Below are 21,570 nucleotides of genomic sequence, written 5' to 3'. Positions count from 1 at the left end.
GACCCCTTACTGCCACCTATTTTGTACTAGTCAGGGCTCAGGTGCTAATTAGTGAGCACCCAGCAATGCCAATTACTAACTGATTAGCACAGAAACGCCCCCTTGCTTAAAAATAAAAAATATTTTGTTGTGCATGGGTACCACACACACATTTTAAGCTGTGGTAAATATGTTAGAGCTTACCACACCTTAGTAACAGGGATCTTAAAAGAGTTGTGAGTGCAGGAATCACTTATGCATCCATAAATCATGTACAATTGATTTGCATGTGCATGTCACACAGAAAATACAATATGTGAAAAATCACAATAAGAAACTTGATTTTGGCCAAAACATTTCTGCACTGGTGCACCGTGATATACCGTGAGCACGTGATGCAGATCTCGCTTGTGAACAATGTTCTGCTGTGAGAATATGAGGTTTCTGACACCAAAAGAGAGGCATCGCTCAATGTGGCCATGTTTTGGGTGGAAGGGAGCACTCTTCTAACTTGGTGTTCAATCGGCTCTTCTGCCCACAATTGTGGATGGAAATTACCTCCTTTGTTCACAAGACCTTCCCTATTGTACAGAGTAACCTGTCTCCCACCATACTAAGAGACCCTTTCACAAAGCTTCAGGAAAACGTGGCCTTAGCGCACACTTACACGGGGTTTTCCATTTTCTGAATTAAAGGCCATGCGCTAAGGTTGCCATTAGAGCGCTGCCATTAACAAAAGTTAGAGTATGAGCTTTTACCGCCACGTATTTTGTAGGCAGTCAGGGCTCACACGCTAATCAGTGCACGACAATGTGTCTGCGCTAACTAATTAGCGCGGAAACGCCCGCTCTCTGCCCGCAGTCATGCCCCCTCGGCCACATGTGCACCTTACCGTGGGACTTCTCAGCGCGCCTCATGGTACTCCATTGTAAGCTGTAGTAAACACGCTTTAGAACTTACTGCAACTTGGTAAGAGGATCTCTAAGTGAAATTCCATAAAAATGCCATTACAGCTTTTTTCCTTGCCTACACAAATATTATGGCACAAAGAGGAAGTGACCTAGTTGGCTGGAACCAGTGCAACCATCAAACTAGAAGGCTTATGTCTTGAGCTACCATCCTACACAGCACTTCATTCGGATTGTTCAACTAATGAATTCTTGAAAAGGATTATTTAATTAATCACAGCACCTGATCAGAAATGGCATTTAAACCTCTAGCCTCTCCAGACATTTAAAAGTGGGGATGCTTCTAAAATAAGGGTCATAGTGAACTAAGGCACTAATATATGTTCCATTATTTTCATGAATGATTATTATTGACCTATTATAAATGACTATTGTTTTTGACTGTAACAAAAACAGATTGCACGTGTACTGTCAATTCTTTGGTATGGCCTAGCAAAACAGGGAAACAATATCTTTCATTCCATGAAACTGAGCTGACATCACATTTTGCTCATTGCATTTCCTTCGTTCAATTACACAGGTTGATGACATCAGAATGAAAATAACTGCAATCCCGTATGAACAAAACATGAGGTGGATACCTTAGGAAATTTCTTTTTTAGGTCAACTCCTACTCTGAGCCATACAATACACGTCTGGCTTCCTTAAAACACGTATGACCACGACTACTGATTTCCCAGGATGCAGTCACACTCCTGACATCACCAACACCCAGAGCTGAGCAAAACACTTCCCACTGCCTCATCTAAATATTCTCAAAACACATGATCCAACTTCATAGGCATCAGTGACTTACAAGAGAAATGAATGAAAAGAAATCCAATTATTATACAACTGAAAAATAATTTAAAGGCCCTAAGCATATCCTCTTATGAGTCATTGGCAGAAAACCTGCAGATAGAGTTCCATAGTACAAGTGGACCCAAAGGGCCAAAATGCATTCAATAACTGCTTTTGAATACTAATTAATAATACTGTAGCAATCTTCTGAGCCAGCCGATGCATGTAGGAATACAATTAGGAGCTAAGGTAAGAAAGTATGCCCATTATCACCTAAAAGCAAGCAAGTCACACTATTCTCACAGCATCACATAAAAGGGATCATCCTTTTACATATGCGTGCTGTAAAAGTAAAAGCAAGGAGGGGGGATGTGCTTGGCACATGCGCAGAAGAGTTTTGCAGTACGCTCAGCTTCTGTGCGCATGCGCCTGGCAAACCTGGACGTGAAGCACATATTGGTGTCTGTTTTACGCACCTTTAAATATAAATGTCATAAATAAGTAAATAAATAGAGAAATACAAATTGCAGTTCATGTGGGGGGGGGGGGGGGGGGGGGCAATGCTCCATCTCCCCCCCAACACAATTCATTTTAAATCTGGGATCTAAATGTCATAAATACATAAATAAATAGAGAAATACAAACTGCAGTTCATGTGGCACACACCCCTAAACTAGGTTTCAACCTAATTGAGCCCTTCAAAATGACACACTGATTATGATTTATAACAAATTACCAGGACTCATGGGAACCAATACAAGAAAGAAGCTATGGTCAGAAAAAAAAAAGGCTAGGGAGGGTGGGAAATGACCAGGGGGAAAAGTCCTTGGTGGGAATTGTCCCATTAAGTGGGAATTGTCCTAGGTGGGAATTATCTTGGGGGAAATTGGTGGGTGGGAACTTGCCTGATACCAGTAAATATATGGCTACAGCAGTAAAGAAAATCATGAATGCTGTTAAGGGCACACTAAAATGGTCAGTGGTCTTTGTCATAAAGAGTATGGGGACAGACTTAAAGATCTCAATATGTATACTTTGGAAGAAAAGTGGGAGATATGATATCTATGTGATATAAATGCACAGGAGACGAGTCTCTTTCAACTGAAAGGAAGCTCTGGAATGAGGGGGGCATAGGATGAAGGTGAAAGGGGATAGACTCAGAAGTAACCTGAGGAAATACTTTTTTCACAGAAAGGGTGGTGAGTTTGTGGAACGGCTTCCCGGTATTAGTGGTGGAGATGAAAACAATACCTGAATTCAACAGAACTTGGGACAAGTACATATGATCTCTAAGGGACTGATAGGGAGAGCAGATGGCATGGATGGGCAAACTGGATAGGTCATAGGGTCTTTATCTGCCTGTGGTTTTTTCCTGTTTCTAAACTAAATCAAACATCTTAGGAGATGCATAGAAGAAATAATCACATCAAACATGATAGTGAAAAAAGCACATTTCCAAACTACATGCAAATCAAACGAAAAGTATTATGGAAGGTACATAGCTAACTACTGGCAATCATTTTCCTGATTAAAAAGCAACATGAAATTTCACTGCAGAGGATGTTATTTCTTACCATGATCTTGTCACTGTCAATAATGGTATTCAATCTGTGTGCAATTGTCAGTACAGTGCACTGGGCAAATTTTTCACGTATTGTCTTCTGAATCAATTCATCAGTTCTAGTAAAAAGAAAAAAAAAAACAGAACTGCATTAACCAGTTCATCTGTCTTATTAACCAAGGACTTACAGTATTTTCCAAGTTATAACACTTATTGAAGCACACATGTTCACTTTTTATATTTTTGAAAAAAAAAACAAAATCCCTGCAGAATATGTCATATAATGAAACTGGAAATCTACCAAAAATGTCTTTGAATTTATCTATGAAAACATTTCCTTCTGAAAACCTCACATTGTGTTTGTACTAAGGCACTGAAGAGGCTGGCCTAATATAACCTATGAATTCATTATCATTTTCACTTATTTTTCAATAGGCAGTAATTCAATGTGGGCAGCAAAACAAAGAATCACACTGTGATGCAGAACAAGAGAAACATTTTCCCCAAGGTTTTAGAACATTAGATATCTTCAGAAATGACTTCACTCTCTTTGAACTGGGCTCTTTAGTTGTAGCTTTGATGGATGTCCCTTCATTACAGCAAAAGAATGCTCTGCTACCTACATTGTTAGTGTCTATTGAAAATACCTCCTGACTAACGTGGCATTAGGTTAACCTCCGACACCTTCACACAAACAATATATACACACATACACAAAAAGGGGCACCTGAATAACCATAAGGAAGGCTCTTACTTTTGTGCCAAAAGGAGTAGAAAATGCTACACTAACATTTTTTTTATATATATAAGATGAAATGAGAGATCAGAATATGATTGAATATAATTGGATGTAGCTTAATATACAGTTCACAAAGCACATTTTTATTGAAAAATCAAGGTTTCAAATATTTTCCTTTGCATATTTAGCTAAAATATTCCGATCCTTTATTCTATACATCTATATAACTTTTATTAAGACCACCTAGACCACCAGGGCTAGCAAAGGTGGGCCGGGGGGGGGGGGGAGGGGAGGCATCTTGTCTTCGGGGGTGAGGGAGGGCAGATGGATCCGAGAAGAGGGAGGGGCAACAGGAATCCATCAGGCTACTACCCAGAAGTTAATTAGGCATCAGTCAATATTCAGTCCATTTCCTTATTAGCTTGGTGATTAATATTAGGTCAGCCTTTTTGCTGTCCTAACTTTAGCTGCTTACTTAACTGATTAGGAGTCTAAATATCACCACTAACTGGTTAAATGCTGGCTCCACCCAAATTCGGTCCACTGACTCCTGTGGCACTAATTAGACAGGGCAGCGGCAATTAGCGCTGATATTCAGTGGTACCGTCAGGTACTTGTGACCTGAACTGGCCACTGCTGGAAGCAGGATTCTGGGCTAGATGGACCATTAGTCTGACCCAGTATGGCTATTCTTATGTTCTTATGTAAGTATCCTTGAATATCAGTGGATAGGCAGGAAAAAGTGACTTAACTGGGCAGGAAGTTGTCCTGCCTCATTAAGGGGTTCTTTTACTAAGCCACGGCAAAAAGAGGCTTGCGGTAGTGTTGGCGTGTGTTTTTGGGATGCGCCGGGCCAGTTTTTACCGCATCTGGGAAAAAGGGCTTTTTTTTTCAATGGGCCGGGAAAAGGGCCTGTGGTAAAACTGAAACCAGCATGTGCCTATTTATGGCCTGAGCCCTTAACGCCACCCATCGATCTAGCGGTAAGAGCTCACCTGCTACATGGGTGGAGACCAGTTGGCACGTGCCAACTGACAATTAATGCTGGAAAACTGCACGTGGTAGGAAATAAAAAAAATAATTTGGCCCAGCGGTATAGGTGCTTGCCAAATCTGAAATTGCCACCACAGGGGCATACTAGCCTGGTGGTAGTCTGGTTTTGGTGCAAGCTGCATGCACATAGAGCCTACTGCACCTTTGTAAAAGGGTCCCTCAATCACTTTGAATATCAGGCCCTATAAGTTTATTTAGATGCTTTTCTGGCCTACAAGAATTTTGGTTTCACTCGGGGCTTAATTTACAGACAAAAAATAGAACTATGGATACAGAGAGGGGGTACATGAGAGACAGGGGCAACAGTAGAAGAGGGGCTGGATTAGGGAGCAGTCCCTATAGACTGCCTGAAGTGAGGGGCTGGAACAGAACACTCCAGATGCTCTGGAGTCTGAAAAGATGTGCCAGAGTTACTTTCTAGACTGTTCCCCCAGAAATTAGGTCTTGATTTCATTTCTAAAGCACTATTATGATTATATGCATAATTCCCCTCATAACCTGGTAACACAAGGACAGATCTACTGTAAATACATGAGACTAAGATATGAGAAATAAACTAACAAAAGTTTCTTCTCCCACAGAGTAAGTGTGGTTGTCTCATGCTTTCTTGGATTCACATAGAGGAGCATAATCGAAAGGGATGTCCAAGTTTTGTTGAGGACGTCCTCGCAAAACGTCCCGATGGAGGGGAGGGGAAACCTGTATTATTGAAACAAGATGGACGTCCATCTTTTGTTTCGATAATACGGTCAGGGACGTCCAAATCTTGAAATTTAGGTCGTCCCTAGACTTGGTTGTTTCTGATTTTCGGCAATAATGGAAACCAAGGACGTCCATCTCAGAAACGACCAAATGCAAGCCCTTTGGTCATGGGAGGAGCCAGCATTTGTAGTGCACTGGTCCCCCTGACATGCCAGGACAGCAACCGGGCACCCTAGGGGGCACTGCAGTGGACTTCAGAAATTGCTCCCCAGGTACATAGCTCCCTTACCTTGTGTGCTGAGCCCCCCAAACCCCCCCAAAACTCACTACTGTACACCACTTCCATAGCCCTTACGGGTGAAGGGGGGCACCTAGATGTGGGTACAGTGGGTTTCTGGTGGGTTTTGGAGGGCTCGCTGTTTCCTCCACAAACGTAACAGGAAGGGGGGGATGGGCCTGGGTCCACCCGTCTGAAGTGCACTGCACCCACTAAAACTGCTCCAGGGACCTGCATACTGCTGTCATGGACCTGAGTATAACATCTGAGGCTCGCACAGAGGCTGGCACAAAATATTTTTAAAGATATTTTTTGAGGGTGGGAGGGGATTAGTAACCACTGGGGGAGTAAGGGGAGGTCATCCCCGATTCTCTCTGGTGGTCATCTGGTCATTTTGGGCACCTTATTGTGCCTTGGTGGTAAGAAAAACACGACCAGGTAAAGTTGTCCAAGTGTTCATCTGGGACGCCCTTTTTTCCATTATGGGTCGAGGATGTCCATGTGTTAGGCATGCCTAAGTCCCGCCTTTGCTACGCCTCCGATACACCCCCTTGAACTTTGGCCGTCCCTGCGACGGAAAGCAGTTGGGGACGTCCAAAATCGACTTTCGATTATACCGATTTGGATGACCCTGTGAGGACGTCCATCTTCCGATTTGTGTCAAAAGATGGGCGTCCTTCTCTTTCGAAAATGAGCCCGATAGTGTCTTCCACTCCATCATCAAAACTGCGAGGCTGTTCCATATACCACTATCTTTTTTGTGAAGAAATACTTTCTTAGAATACTTCTGAGTATGCCCCTCATCCTAAGACTCCTCATTTGAGATCCTCCTTTCTGCTGCTCCAATCTCTCACAGACTTGGGATTGGGGGAGAAGATTCACTTTTCAGCAGGACAAATATTCTACGCACCAAACAAATACAAAACTTGAGCAGTTCAGCTAGAATAAAATGATTATCCTTGAGTGGCCCGGTCAAAGCCCCGAACTAAATCCAATGAAAAGCCTATGGTGAAACTTGAAGATTGCAATCCACAGTCAACTTGAAAGCTTAAGATATTCTGCTAAGAAGTATGAGCAAAAGCTGTATCACCTCAACCCTATGAAACTGGTAGATACATTCTGAACAACTCATGCTATTACTGCTAAAAAAGGGACTTCCTTTAAGGGGTGTGAAGACTTATCGCTTATTGATCTGGTATACTGCCTCTTTCATACACAAGTTGAGGTAGTTCACACAATTACTTATAGAATCGAGACTTTTTAGTCTGTTATTCTTGATTACTTTTAAAATATTTCAATATGAAAGACCAACGATAGCAAGTGTACTGTATGTTGTGCAGATCAGTAAAACGTATTTCTACTTTAATACATTTTGAATTACATTGTTTTGTTTTCAGATAGTAGAACATGAAATTTGTAGAGGGGTGGAGGAGTAGCCTAATGGTTAGGGAAGCAGGCTGAGAACTAAGTTTAATTCCCACCGCAGCTCCTTGTTGTTCCCACCTTACTAAGGATGTAAAAAGACTTGAAGCGGTTCAGAGAAAAACAACGAAAATGGTATGGAATTTGCATTGCAGGACATATGAGAGACTTACTGACCTGAACATGTATATCCCGGAGGTAATATGATACAGACGTTCAAATATTTGAAAGGTATTAATCCGCAAACAAACCTTTTCCAAAGATAGGAAGGCACTAGAGTGAGAGGACATGAATTGAGGTTGAAAGGGGGCAGACTCAGAAATAATTTCATGAAGTATTTTTTCACAGAGAGGGTGGTAGATACCTAGCATGCCCTCTTGCAGGAGGTTGTGGAGAAGAAAACGGTAACGGAATTCAAAAAAGCGTAGAATAAACAAAGGAATCCTGTTTGGAAGGAATGGATCCAAAGAACTTTAGCGGAGATCAGGAAGGAAAATCGGTAATTGGAAAGCAAAGCCAGTATTAGGCCGACTTCTATGGTCTGTGCTCTGATCTTGGTTAGATAGCTTCAGTTTCAGAAGTTGGAGAACAAGGCCAGTGCTGGGCAGTCATCTAAGGTCTGTGCCCTGATTGTGGCTGAATAGATTTGGATGGGATGGAGTGGAGCTGTTCAGGGGCTTCGACGTTAACTTAAGAAATTTTAGAACAAGGACAGTGCTGGGCAGACTTCTACAGTCTATGCCCTGAAAATGGCAAGGCTAAATCAAGACCAGGTACACAAATGAAGTATCACATACCATATGTAATGAGTTTATCTTATAGGGCAGACTGCATGGACTGTAAAGGTCTTTATCTGCCGTCATCATCTACTACGCTGTGACCCTGGGGCAAGTCATGTAACCCTCTGGAATATGCAGAAGCAACAATTATTATTATTTGTTACATTTGTATCCCACATTTTCCCACCTTTTGCAGGCTCGATGTGGCTTACATATAACCGTTAACGGTGTTAGCTGATTACGGTTTGAACAAATACATAGTATAAATGAATGCAAAGTGATATTGTGGTATAATGAGGTATATGTATGGTAGGAAACAGTTGGGGGGAACTTAGAGAGGGAAAGGGGGAAGAAGAGTCAGGTAATGTCCGTTGCAGTCTTTGGTTATTTTGTGTCGCAAGTGACCAGTATTTTTATGTTGGGTCAGTGGGGTATGCTCTTTTGAACAGGTCTGTCTTTAGTGCTTTCCAAAAATTTAGGTGGTCGAGCGTAATTTTTACTGCTTCTGGCAATGCGTTCCATAGTTGTGCGCTTAGGTAGGAAAAGCTGGTTGCATAGGTGGATTTGTATTTGAGTCCCTTGCTGCTTGGGTAGTGGAGGTTTACATATGATCGTGCGGATTTTGTGGTGTTTCTGGTTGGCAGGTCGATGAGGTTTGTGAACAGTTGTGCAGATCTTGAAAGTGCTGCGTTCTTTGATTGGTAGCCAGTGCAATTTTTCTCTGAGTGGTTTGGCGCTGTCAAAACGTGTTTTTCCAAATATAAGCCTGGCTGCTGTATTTTGGGCGGTCTGAAGTTTCAATGGCAAGAAGACAGGAAAGAAGTGTGCATGGAGACTCTGAGCCCCTTTGCATTGTTCTCTCAGTCTAGTTGATTTCACCCCCAAGCAAACAAATTCTGCACTGGAGGGGACAAGACCAGCTGGATTTTGAGAACTCAGTGCACAGTTATTCAGAGGTGCCATGCCATGCTTCTTTCCTGGTTTATTACCATTATCATTAGAGCCAATCCTGGGGAGATGTGGCAGTTGCACCGTGATGGTAATGGCAGGGACAGAAGATCAGAGGCCGCCACTGCAAGGGCTGTTCTGGAGCACTCTCTGCCACCCTGCAAAGTCTAGTGCTCTAGCCAGCTGCCTAGTTTGCCTATAAGTAGTGCCAGCACTGCAAAGCTCTACTATAGACAAGCAGCGGAAGCTGAATGAGATTTCATAATTGTAAAGCTGAGGAAAACAAATATTAGAAACAAACCATTCATACCAATATTAGAGCTTACCGAGGGCTCCTTTTACTGAGTTGCGGTAAACACTAGCGTGTTTACTGCAGCTTAACAGGTTTTACTGTGGGCTGCGCTGTGGTGTCCCATAGTAAGTTCCGAATGTGTGCGTGCAAACCATGTGCTAAAACACATTAAAAAAGTTTCTGGGAGGGGTGTGTCTGGGGCAGAGAGTGGGTGTTTTGGCACTAATCAATTAGCGCATCTACACTGCTGTGCGCTGATTAGCGTGGAATTAGTAGCACGTGAGCCCTTACCACCTACAAAATAGGTGGCAGTAAGGGGCGGTAATGGCAACGTTAGCATGTGGTCATTAATTTGAAAAATGGATAATTGCCCATTTTTCGGCAGTGATGAAAATGGCCTTAGTGCACGGGAAAGACCCGTGTAAGGGAGCGCTAAGGTCATTTTCTACCCCAGCTTTGTAAAAGGACTCCTAAGTGAAAAATCATAGCATGAGAATCTTATTATTGTCATGACTAAGACACAGTATGGCAGATAATGAATTTCATATTGTTTGATTTAGACTTTGACCTTGAGAGATTTTTTTTTTTATTTTACACTTTTTTGCCTTATGTAAAGATGTGTAAGTAAAAAAAAGTTGGGTTATCAGTAAAAATTTGTCAGACTGTCAGTCAATATTCTTTATAGGTGTCTGCCGTTGTAACCCATAGGTATTGGTCTGCACAGACTGCTGTTTTTCTTTAGTGAAACTACATCCTTCAGAGACACTAGTAGTTATGTTGTAAATGTGATTTCCCAATCTCTTTTTCTGCTTGAGGTAAGATTTAAACCCTTATTTGCAGACATTTCCTGTTGCTAATAAAAAGTAGCAATAATAGAAGGAACAGAGGAGGGCATGATGGCTGACTGAGCAGATGTGTGGTGAGAAGCTCTGTGGTGTTTTGCTAGGTTACAAGACTGTGGAAAGAACATAGTGAAATGAAAAGGGAAAGTACACCCCTTTCCACCTGCAGAAGCATTACCTTCAAACCTGATCCAGCAAACCTTGGAAAAGTTTATTGCACTGGCAAGCAAAGAAGGAGCCAGAGGTCCAGAGCTGGGTGAGGAAGGACACTTTCTGGCAGTATTGGAATCTCACTGAGCCCTTGACCTGGAAGTGAGGGTGGGCACAGCGACAGAGAACTACCGTGAATACTGAAGAGTCTGTCATAGGGTTTCTTGAAGGCGGAGCTGCCCAACCTGATGTTTTACTCCCTGTGGGACAAGATCCCCCTTTGACAGAGGGTTCAGATGATCCAACTGATATTCGCATTGGCCCCGATATTCAGACGGTGGAAAATAGCCGGGCTTTCTCCCACGGTCGGCACTAAACCGGTGACCGGTATTGAATATCCGGTTTAACTTTGGCCAATCCCATTTTAACCGGCTATGCTGATATTCAGGATTGGCCATTTAAAGTCAGACCGGTCAAACTTATTCCACCTATTGTGGCAGCCCAATATGGCCGCCAAACTTGGCCAGTATGGTTTTGAAAATCAGCGTATAGCCGGTTTATCACCCGATACAACTGGATATCTTTAAGCTGCTAACTGGCAATATTCAAACCGATAGGTTCCACATCTTAAAATTCCTCAGATGGAAAGTATTTTTTCTTTGTCATAATTACGTCATCCAGAAAAGCTGGTGAAATACAGGTTTTGGTTCAATGAATTGAGATAAGCCTTTGTCAAACCCCAACTCATTGGAGGTTTTGAAATGGTAGGTTTTATATTCACTAATCCTTTCATAAATCTGGATATTAGCAGATGCAAAGAAACCTACAACCTTACAAAAGGAGCATGATCACCTGAAATGGCACTAAAATGAGGTCTGATTGAAGCTGTTTATAAGCCTTAGTCAGTGAGACCAAATCAACAGAACTGTTGACATGGAGCGCAGAGAACCTTATCTACTTTGAGGAGTAAGATTTCTTAGTGGAATGTCTTCAAGATTTCATGAGGATATTTTGAATTCTTAGCAGTAGATATAATTGTGAGACTAATTGCTTATCAATATCCAGGCTAAGAGGGCAAATGTTGTGATAAGGCAATGGATCTGAGGCTCATGGATGGGCTATGAGTAACATCCTTGCTTTGTCCTGCCTTATCCTCTGAATGGTTCAGAAGATAAGAGAAACTGGGAAGAATTTATAGAGAAACTTTTTCTCCCAATGGAGATGAAAAGTATGATGCCTGCCTGCCTCTGCTACTCATTGCGACTCTCCCCCCCCCCCCCCAACTCATTTATGAATGGCCAACATAACAATGTGTCTTCTTCTGTCACGCATATTTACACATGTGTATTTGGGGAAAACAAAACACATTCTTTCACCAAATGCCTGTGATTCATATTTGTATTAACCATAAAAATATCTTATTAAAAGAAAACAGAAAGAAAAAGATGCTTATTTACAGAGTGTTAGCGGGAGGTACATGCAGCCATTTTGTCAGCAGAGCCAGCATGGGCAGGAGCAACTGGGGATTACTCCTGCCCCAACTAGCCACTAGACCACCAACAAAACAGGGGGGGAAGGCTACAGGTGGAGAGGAGAAGCTCCTTCTATTCAGGTAGGGCGGAGGAGGGGAGTGGGGGCTATTCTCATTCAAAGCCTGGGCCAGTTTTGGCTTCAGTTTCAGACAAAATCAAATGATCAATTTCAACCACAGATTTGGTTTTGGTCGATCTCTAGTTCCTTGTTTTGTGCTGCTTGTACACCTCTGTTTCTATCATAGCAACGCCACTTACTGCTGCCACCACTAAGAACACAATCATGGGTTCTACAGAGCATCTAAGTTACAGTTCTAAGAGGAATATTTTAGGTTAGTCCTGGATTTCTGAACCCTTTTATAATGCATAATGGGACCCGCTTCACTGATTTCAATGGAACTTAAGTTCAAAACCAGAACTGATCAAAACGTCTCCTTCTTGCCGGCTGAACATGGTCAGGTAACCAGGGCAGTGGTGGTGCTGGATGCAAACAGGGTCTTTGATCAAGTCTGCTGGCCTTACCTGTTTTTACAGAAATTTAAAGATAGGTTTACCAAGTGATTCTTGGGGTGAGTTTCTACCCTTCACCTCATGCCTGGCACTTTGTCAAGAGAAAATTATCCACTCTTTTCTCAAACCAAGAGTACGGGCAGATATTGGGGTATAAACTTATTTATGCTAAATCTGAATTATACAATTTGGGGGCTTGACATACATTGCATGCTGCGTTATGCCCAATTTAGAGGGTTACCTCCTTTAAATATTTAGGAATCCATGTTCCTTCTAGACTTTAAGACCTGTATAGGACTATCTATAACCTCTTGTTAGACTGCATTTATGTAGACTCAAGAAAAGGATTGATCTGCCCATTTCTTGAGATGGACAAATTGATTTAGTAAAACTGAGCCATGAAGTGCTTAAACAGGAGGCTTTCCAGCTTTATTTTTGAATTGTAAAAGCCCCAGGGTAGGATTTAGCACATTATAGAGGAGCAAATATGAAGGAGGTATGGGGTTGTCTCATTTCAAGATTTACTACTGGGTAGTGTGGTTGATGAATGTTATGTGGTGGTATTAGGGGCTTGATTCCATAAACTGGTTACAACTTAAGGAGTCACAAGTGGCTTCTCTCTTCTTTGGTTTTTTTTTTTCAGCATGGGATTCTCAGGGAGTATGCAAGATTCTGCAGACCTGCAACATGGTGGCTCACACGTTTGGGGTGTGCGGTCAGGTGTGCCGCAGGCTAGACCTTCAAGATGAGATCTGATCTCCCACTGCCCCATTGGATAGGAATCCAGGTTAATCTTACTCTATGTTCTCTCCAGAGATGGAGGAATGGGAAAAAAGGGGCTATGGTATAACTGGCAACTAATGCAGGGGAGAATCTTATGAATTTTGGGTTCCTAATGCAAGAATCTAAGTTATTTGCATAGTTAGGGGATCTATACTTGGAGATCCAGGATGTGCTGTTACATCTGTGCAAAAGGAGTTAGAGTTATCAGCTCGGAACGTAAATGGATCTCTCGAGTGTATTATATTTTGCTCGACGACATCATGTCCATTGTGCAACAGCATGTTGTTGCACAATGGAACAATGATTTACAAGAAACTATGGGCACCTTTGAGTAGGAAGTTCTATGGCTTGAGGCTGATTCGATGTCCGTGTGATGCTATTAGGTGGAGCTTATGCTCAAATTATGGCATCACACTTATCGATCTCCCTCTTTTCTATGCCTGGCATGTGGGTGCTCCCTCAGACCTGTTCTGATCATTAGGAAATTTTTTCCAAATCTGGTGGCCTTGTCCTGTCATGCTCCTTTTTCAGTAAGAGCTGTATGGGGAAATACACACGATCCTAGGCACATCCTTTACTCTTCCCCCTTTTTTGCCTACTGGGTTATTGGCAAGATAAAGAGTTCCTGGGGGCGAAAGGGAACTTGAGGCCATCTTATGCATGCTGCTGGACACCATTGCTACTTCTTGGAAGGAAGCCCCATCTCTCACTTATTGGTTTTTGCATGTGGTGGAAATTGGTTCAATTGAAAAAAATGTCCTATACTTTTAAGGGGAAAATTGATGTTTACAAAACCTTATGGAATAGTACTGGAGGTTTAGTGAACAAAATACTCATAGATCTGGGATATGATGCTCTGTTGATTGTTAATGTGGATTATGGGAGTTCCCAACATTTCATATGCTCTTTGTTTTGGAAATGCATTGCCTGTTATGTTAAATAGTTTCCAAAGTAAGTCTCCCTCCTTGAACTGGATAAGTTGGCTGCTCTGGTTCTAGTCATCTCTATCGCTTCCCTTCTTCTCCATATTCACTGCCTTTTTTCACATTTTTCAGCTTCACCTACATATTCATTCTATTTCCTCCCACTTCAGTCTTTTTCTTTGTCTCCCATCTTCTTTACCTCTTTTCTCCACATCGTCCTTTATCCATATCACTTCAGGGCCCTTTTACTAAGCAGTGATAAAAAGTGGCCTGCGGTAGTTTGGACGCATGAAATTGGCATGCACTGGGTCATTTTTTTACCATGGCTGGGAAAGGGTTTTTTTTTAATAAGGCAATAAATGGTCAGGAAGTAAAATTAAAAGTAGGGTGCAGCTATTTACTGCCTGAGCACTTACCACCACCCATTGACCTAGCGGTAAGGGCTCACACTCTACTCATGTCGTAATCAGGCAGCATGCACCAACTTCAAAATTACCACCAGGCACTGCGCTACTCCACCGGTAATGTCGATTTGGCATGCGCTACCTGCGTGTTATCCCTACCACTGCTTAGTAAAATGGGACCCCTTTATTCTTTACTATTTATTTCCACCATGTCATCATCCTTCATCCATACCAATGCATTCTTTCTACCTATTGCTGCCACCATCACTCTATTTCTTTCTTCTCCAGCATCTATCCTCTACCCCACCTTCCCCAGTATCTGATCTTATCCTCACATGCCTCTCTGTTTCTCAGCATCTGCCCATCGCTCTCCCCTGCCCCTACATCTGGCCCCAAGTTCTTCTGCTGTCTTCCCTGGCACTTGCTCCCTGTCTTTTCTTTTCCATGTTCCCCAGCATCTGTCCCCTTCCTTCTGTCTGGTAACCTAAGTGTCAGGAGCCCCATTCCACCACTGCCCAAATTCCCTCTCTCTGCAGGCACTGCAAATATGTTCAAAATTCAGTGATTGACATTTTTGCCTGCTTTCACTACGCATGAGATCAGTAAGGGGATATGCCAAGTTTAAGGAAGCTTGTTGCTTGGATGCTTCACAGCTGTTTTGGGGAGGAAGGGGCTGAGGAATCCAATCAGTCATACTGCTCTGGCCTGGCTCTGCCTTCCTGTAAGCACAGTTCAAAACAATAATGAAAAGATTAATAACCTGTTATTTATTTATACTGATGGTCAGGGTGTAGCCAGGCCAACCTGGTAGGAATAGCACAATCCCCAGGTCATAAGTAGTAAAAGCTCACCCATCTGAGGAAGACTAGTCACCTAAACAGTTGTTTTCCTATGGAAAGCAGGAAACAGCTAAACAGTAGCTGTAGTGGCAGCATTTGCTATTCACAGAGCATGGGTTGGCTATGTCAGCCAGAAGCAGGACGAGCAGGAACACTGCTGAGTCTTTAGGGAAGTCAGAACCTGCAGCAGTGGTGGTGGCAGCAATTGGGAGCAGTGTGACTATGGTGGTGAGTTAGAAATGCTTGAATTAGCTGCTCACCTCCACCGGGGAGAGATGGCCAGAGGAAGTTTGGAGGAATTGTGCAGGGATGTTATCAGCTGGTGGACCTGATTAGAGGAATGGAGCACAGTATGGCTCTGGCTTCATAGCCTCTGGTAGAAATAAAGGTATGTGAAATTCTTAATACCATGAAAATGAATTGCAAAGGGAAGGCAAAACTATATAATTAAATTATATTTATAAAATGCCTATCTGCCTAGAGTTTCTTGTGTTTCAAAATATAGCAGTGCTAATATAAAGGGACAAGTTGGTTTGCATTGCTTGTAGAAAGTTACTCAACTCTTAACATTTTGTAAGTTTGAGAGTTGCCTCACAAAACTGCTTGCATTGGGACAATTTTGTCGATTTCCTCTCTGTTTGCTAGACTAGAACAGGCCATAGGTATAGTGGAGGCAAAAGGCTGTGCTCTTTTTAGTATCCCCATTTTTAATGTCAACATTGGATCCAGCTTTTGTTTATTTTAAGATAACAAATCCACTGCTTAGCATGTAAATACTTCAAGGCCTTTTTACTAAGCCGTGTAAGTGTCTATGCGCACCCAACGCGCACCAAAATGGAGTTACCGCCCAACTGCAGCATGGCTCTTGCGGTAATTTCATTTTTGGCATGCATCCGATACGCATGCATGAAAAATATTTTTTATTTTCGGACATGCATAACGGATGCGCGCCAAGTTGCATTTGACGTGTGTAGGTCATTACCGCCAGGTCAATGGCTTGCGGTAAGGTCTCAGACCCAAAATGGACGCGCAGCAATTTTGATTTTGTCGCACATCCATTCCCCCCCCCCAAAAGGCCTTTTTTACAGGCGCGCTAAAAAATGGATCAGCGTGCGCCCAAAACCTGCGCCTACACTATCGCAAGCCATTTTCATCGCACCTTAGTATAAGGACCCCTCAATTAGCAAGTTCTGCAGTATATAATTGTGGAGGACAATTTAGTCCTGGTGCTATGTATAATAAATAAGCCTCTAGATTTCTGCTTTCTCTTTTGTAAAGTATCACACAAGAAATGCTCAAAACGTCTGCAAAGAGGAAGTAAAACGATTTGCACTTTGTTTAAACATAGAAAGCACATAATATAAAATGGGAGAAGAGAAGCATTGGCCCATGGAAAAAGGAAGAAAAGGGATCTATCTAGTCTACTGTTGAGGTATAAACAAATCGGGGGGGGGGGGGGGGGGGGAGGGGGCTAAGATTTAAGCAGACTGTGCTCAGCAAAACCCTAGGCTATGTACTGTTTAATAAAAGAGAGAATACACATTCAGAGTTCTGCTGAGCTTCCAAGACGTCTCTTCCTACATAAATCAATCCACAAAACACAATGTCCAAAGAAGCGCACACAGCAAAACCTCGTCTGGGGTCTGCTGGCTCTGGTTTAACAAAGACAAGTTAAATTATTAACACTCACAGTTCGGTTGCACCCACTCTAGCAAGTGATATCCACGCTCTGTAATGTTTTTATTCTTATAATCAATTTTCTCAGAGACCATATTTAGAGTCACTGGAACCCTCCACATCATAAAAGACTCCTTTTACTAAGTGGCAGTAAGCCCAAACGCAGGCTTACCACTCGCTATACAGGGAGTACCGCCAGGCTACCACAGCAGCCTAGTAGTACTTCCCACCCCCTAAAATGTATTTATTTTTGTAGCACCAGAATGTACCCGGCGGTAACCAGGCAGCGCCACATGCTGCCTGATTACCACTGGGTTGACGCGAGAGCCCATACCACCACCTCAGTGGGTGGCAGTAAGAGCTCCTCCCTGAAATGGCTGCGTGGCAAGTGTTTTACTTGCCGCACGGCCATTTCCTGCAGGAAGGCGAGACTTCCCTTTTATCAGCTGTAGTAAAAGGGGCCCATACGCAGCCACACCAGTGCTGGTCCCCCCCTTTTGCCGCAGCTTAGTAAAAGGGGCCCTGATTGATTTATTATTATTTTTTTTTTTAACGATATTTTTATTGAAAATTTTAAATATAAAACAAATCATAACCATATCGCATCATACAACTTTCCAAAGCTTAACTGAACATTGTTTTAGTCGCTCAAAGATGTATCCCCTACCCACCCTCCCCCCTCCCTCCCTCCCTCCGGCACTACGGGGAAGATAGTAGCTCTTCCCTCATAAGCTCATATGGTTGCCAGATTTTTGTAAACAATGCCACCTGCCCCCTTCTCATAGCTGTTAATTTTGACATCTGATATATGAAATCCACCTTCGAGTTATCAGCTGTAATGATGGTATGTTTTTCTGTTTCCAGGCCCGAGCTATTACAATTTTTGCTGCTACAAAGTATTGCACTGCCAATTTGTGCAAGTGGGCCTTCACTCCCGGGGGTCTAAGGTGTAACAGGCAGTATTCAACTCGCCCTGGATATTGCACCTTCAGGATCGTATAAACCATGTGCAGCACCCGTGCCCAATACTCTCTCACCTTTGGACAATCCCACCATATATGCATAAATGACCCTTGTGACCCACACTCTCGCCAACATTCCGCTGACATACTCGGGTATATCCGTTTAAGCCTTACCGGCGTGTAGTACCACCAGTAGAAAATTTTGTACCCATTTTCAATTAGTGGTTGTGCGATTGAGGGTTTCAACAAAGATCTAAAAATATGCATCCAGTCACCTGAGGGGAAGGTCCTATGCAGCTCCTGCTCCCACCTATGAACATAGTAATCCTGCGGGGTCACAAGCAAGAGCAGGGCCCTGTATATTCTAGTTACACTTCCTTTCCCCCCTCCCTCTCTAATTGCTCTCTCTAATCCTGTTTCCACCAGATCCAATTCCTCCCCTGCACGCCTGCGTAGAAAGTTCCTTAGACAGTGGTAGAACACCAGGTCGCGCTCCTCTAGGCCATACTCTTCCTGCAGCTCAGCAAACTCTTTTATCGACCCCTGTTCCCACACCTGCCCCAGCCTATAAAGCCCTTTGCGTGCCCAGTCCTGATAGGCTTTCTCAGACTCTCCCAATGGGAACCCTGGGGCTCTACAGATAGCCATTTGTAAGAAATACTTTCTATCCGGGAACACCCTCCTTCTCATCTGGAGCCAGGTTGTCAGTAAATGATTTAGGCCTACCGGGACTCTGCGTATTACCGCTCTTATCTCACTCTCCGGGGACCAGAGTATATTTCCCAGATATCGCGTGGCTAGCCATGCTCTCTCCCAGTGTAACCACTTTTTGTTATTTTCCGGGTACCAATTGGCCAAGACCCGCAACTGTGCTGCTTGATAATAGAGGAGGAAATTTGGGACTCCCATACCTCCCCTAGACGGTGTTTGAAACATCATCGACCTGCGCACCCTCGGAGGCCTCTTACGCCATATGTATGCAAACATTTTCCTATTCAGCTGTTGAAAAAAGGAGCGCGGGATCGGTATTGGGAGAGCCAAAAATAGATATAATAACTTGGGCAATAGCATCATTTTTATGGCATGCACTCTCCCCATCCATGACAATGTCATGCCTTCCCATCTGTCTAATTCTTCAAACAGCTCCTTCAGCTTTCTAGGGTAATTCCCCTGGAACATAGTCTCTATCCTATCAGTTACCTGAATGCCTAGGTACTGAATAGATTTCTCAGCCCACTTAAAGGGGTACATCCTCTGTAATATCTGGGCCTCCTGTACTGGTGTTGTAAGGTTAAGTATTTCTGATTTATTGATATTTATTTTGAATCCAGACAATTGCCCATACTGTGTCATAACTTCTATTACTCGCTTTAGAGACTGTCGAGGATGCGCTAAGGTCAACAAGATATCATCTGCAAAGAGCATAATTTTATGCTCTCGTTTACCCCTTACCACCCCTTTTATGTCCCTTTGCTCACGAATTCTCTTGGCCAATGGTTCGATTGAGAGTGCAAATAGTAATGGAGAGATCGCACATCCCTGCCTTGTGCCCCTACCCAGGTCCAAAGGTTTAGAAAGTGAGCCATTAATCTTGATCGCTGCCATTGGCTTAGTATACAATAGTCGGAGCCACTGTAGAAACTTGCCTCCTATCCCTATCTTCCTTAATACTGCGAACAGAAAGGGCCATTCCACTCGGTCAAACGCCTTCTCTGCGTCGACCGAGAGCAGAAGTACCGGTACTTCCTCGTCCCTAACTTGTTGAATAATGTGTAATAGGCATCGAGTGTTGTCGAAAGTCTGACGTCCGGCGATAAAGCCCGCCTGATCCTCGTGAACCAAGGGCATCAACCCCTGCAGCCTCTTGGCCAAGATTTTGGTGAAAATCTTATAATCTGTATTTAATAGTGATATCGGTCGATACGACCCACACTGCAATGGATCTTTCCCCGGCTTTAATATCACGACTATCTCTGCCATTCTCCAGGAGCTCGGAAGTTCCTGGGCTTCATCAAAGGAGGCAATTACCCTCATCAATAGGGGCGCTATCCACTTGGAGAATAGTTTATAGAACCGAGTGGGGAATCCGTCTGGACCCGGGGCTTTATTATTTGGGAGGTCAGCGATTGCCTTCTCAATATCCTCTAAGGTCACAGGGTTCGATAGCTCCTCCAGCTCCCCCCTAGACGCCCCTGGAAAGTCCATCCCCTGCAGATAATGGGCTACTTCCTCTGACACTACCACCCGTTCCGACTGATATAGTCGTGTATAAAATTCCCAGAACACTTCCTTTATTTTCTCTGTTTGGGTATATTGTTCCCCCGACTCATTCTTTATGCTCGAGATGGCATTCCGTTGGGCCTGCTTTTTAAGCTTTAACGCGAGCAACCTACTGGCTCTATTCCCAAATTCAAAATGTTCTTGTTGTGTTTGTTGTAGTTGCATCGCGATCTCTGCCATTTGTATGTCATTAAGTTGGGCTCTAAGATTATGTAGTTCTCCTGCCTTCACACTATCATTCGGGTCTGCTTTATGCGATCTCTCCATTTCAGCCAACTCCGCCCTAAGGGATGATTCCCGCTCTGTCCTCGTCCTGTCCAAATGTGCCTTAAGAGCTATTAATTGTCCCCGTAAAACTGCTTTAAATCCCTCCCATAGGCTCACCGGATGCACCTCTCCCGTATCATTAAACTGGAGATACTCCACAATGTGTTTTTCAATTACAGAAATATTCTGCGGGTCTAAGAGAATCGCCTCATTCAGACGCCATTGCCTCCGCTGTTTACCCCCTTCACTTATCTTCATAGTCAGCACCACCGGGGAATGGTCAGACCAGGTTCTAGGCTCAATAACCACCTCCAACATTTTTTCCCGTATCAGACCATCCCCCAGCCAATAATCTATCCTAGAGTATGTGTTGTACTTGGGGGAGAAGTAAGTGTAATTCCTTTCTGACCCGTGAGTCTCTCTCCAGAGGTCTAACAGCCCCCACCGTGCCATCCATCCCTTCATCGCTTCTCGCTCCCTTTTTGCATATGTTACTGTTCCCCCCGAGTTATCCACCAAGGGGTCCAATGTTAGATTTAAATCTCCTCCCACAAGCAGATGGCCCTTGGCAGATCTTTGTAAAAGCCCCTCTAGCTCCTCCAGGAATAAACCCTGTCCCTCGTTGGGTGCATATGCACATACCATAGTGTAATACGTGTTGTACAGGGATACCACCACTATCACGTATCTGCCCGCTTTATCCTTTAGTACTTTATGGACCTCCCATGGAAGAGAACCTGAAAAGGCTATAAGCACCCCCTTTGTTTTCTTATTATCTAAGCTGGATGCTCCATGCACTATGGGGTATCGTCTATGACGCATCAAATGTGCATGATTGCGCTTTAGGTGAGTTTCTTGAATAAACAGCACATCCGCTTTTAAACGTATGGCTTCCCTAAAA

General features: G+C 43.3%; 1 protein-coding gene across 1 annotated transcript in view; it reads right to left on the bottom strand.

The window, feature by feature from the left end:
* The window catches only part of ABCC4 (ATP binding cassette subfamily C member 4), a 520,751-nt gene that overhangs the window by 34,057 nt on the left and 465,124 nt on the right, over positions 1 to 21,570 (bottom strand). Inside the window, exon 29 of the mRNA XM_030201377.1 lies at positions 3,302 to 3,407. Coding sequence (XP_030057237.1) covers positions 3,302 to 3,407 — 106 coding nt within the window. The remainder of the gene's footprint in view (positions 1 to 3,301; positions 3,408 to 21,570) is intronic.

Source organism: Microcaecilia unicolor, chromosome 4 (assembly GCF_901765095.1).
Source record: "Microcaecilia unicolor chromosome 4, aMicUni1.1, whole genome shotgun sequence".
Lineage (NCBI taxonomy): Eukaryota > Metazoa > Chordata > Amphibia > Gymnophiona > Siphonopidae > Microcaecilia > Microcaecilia unicolor.
The sequence above is the reverse complement of the archived record's forward strand: the minus strand, read 5'-3'. Positions and strand labels throughout refer to the sequence as shown.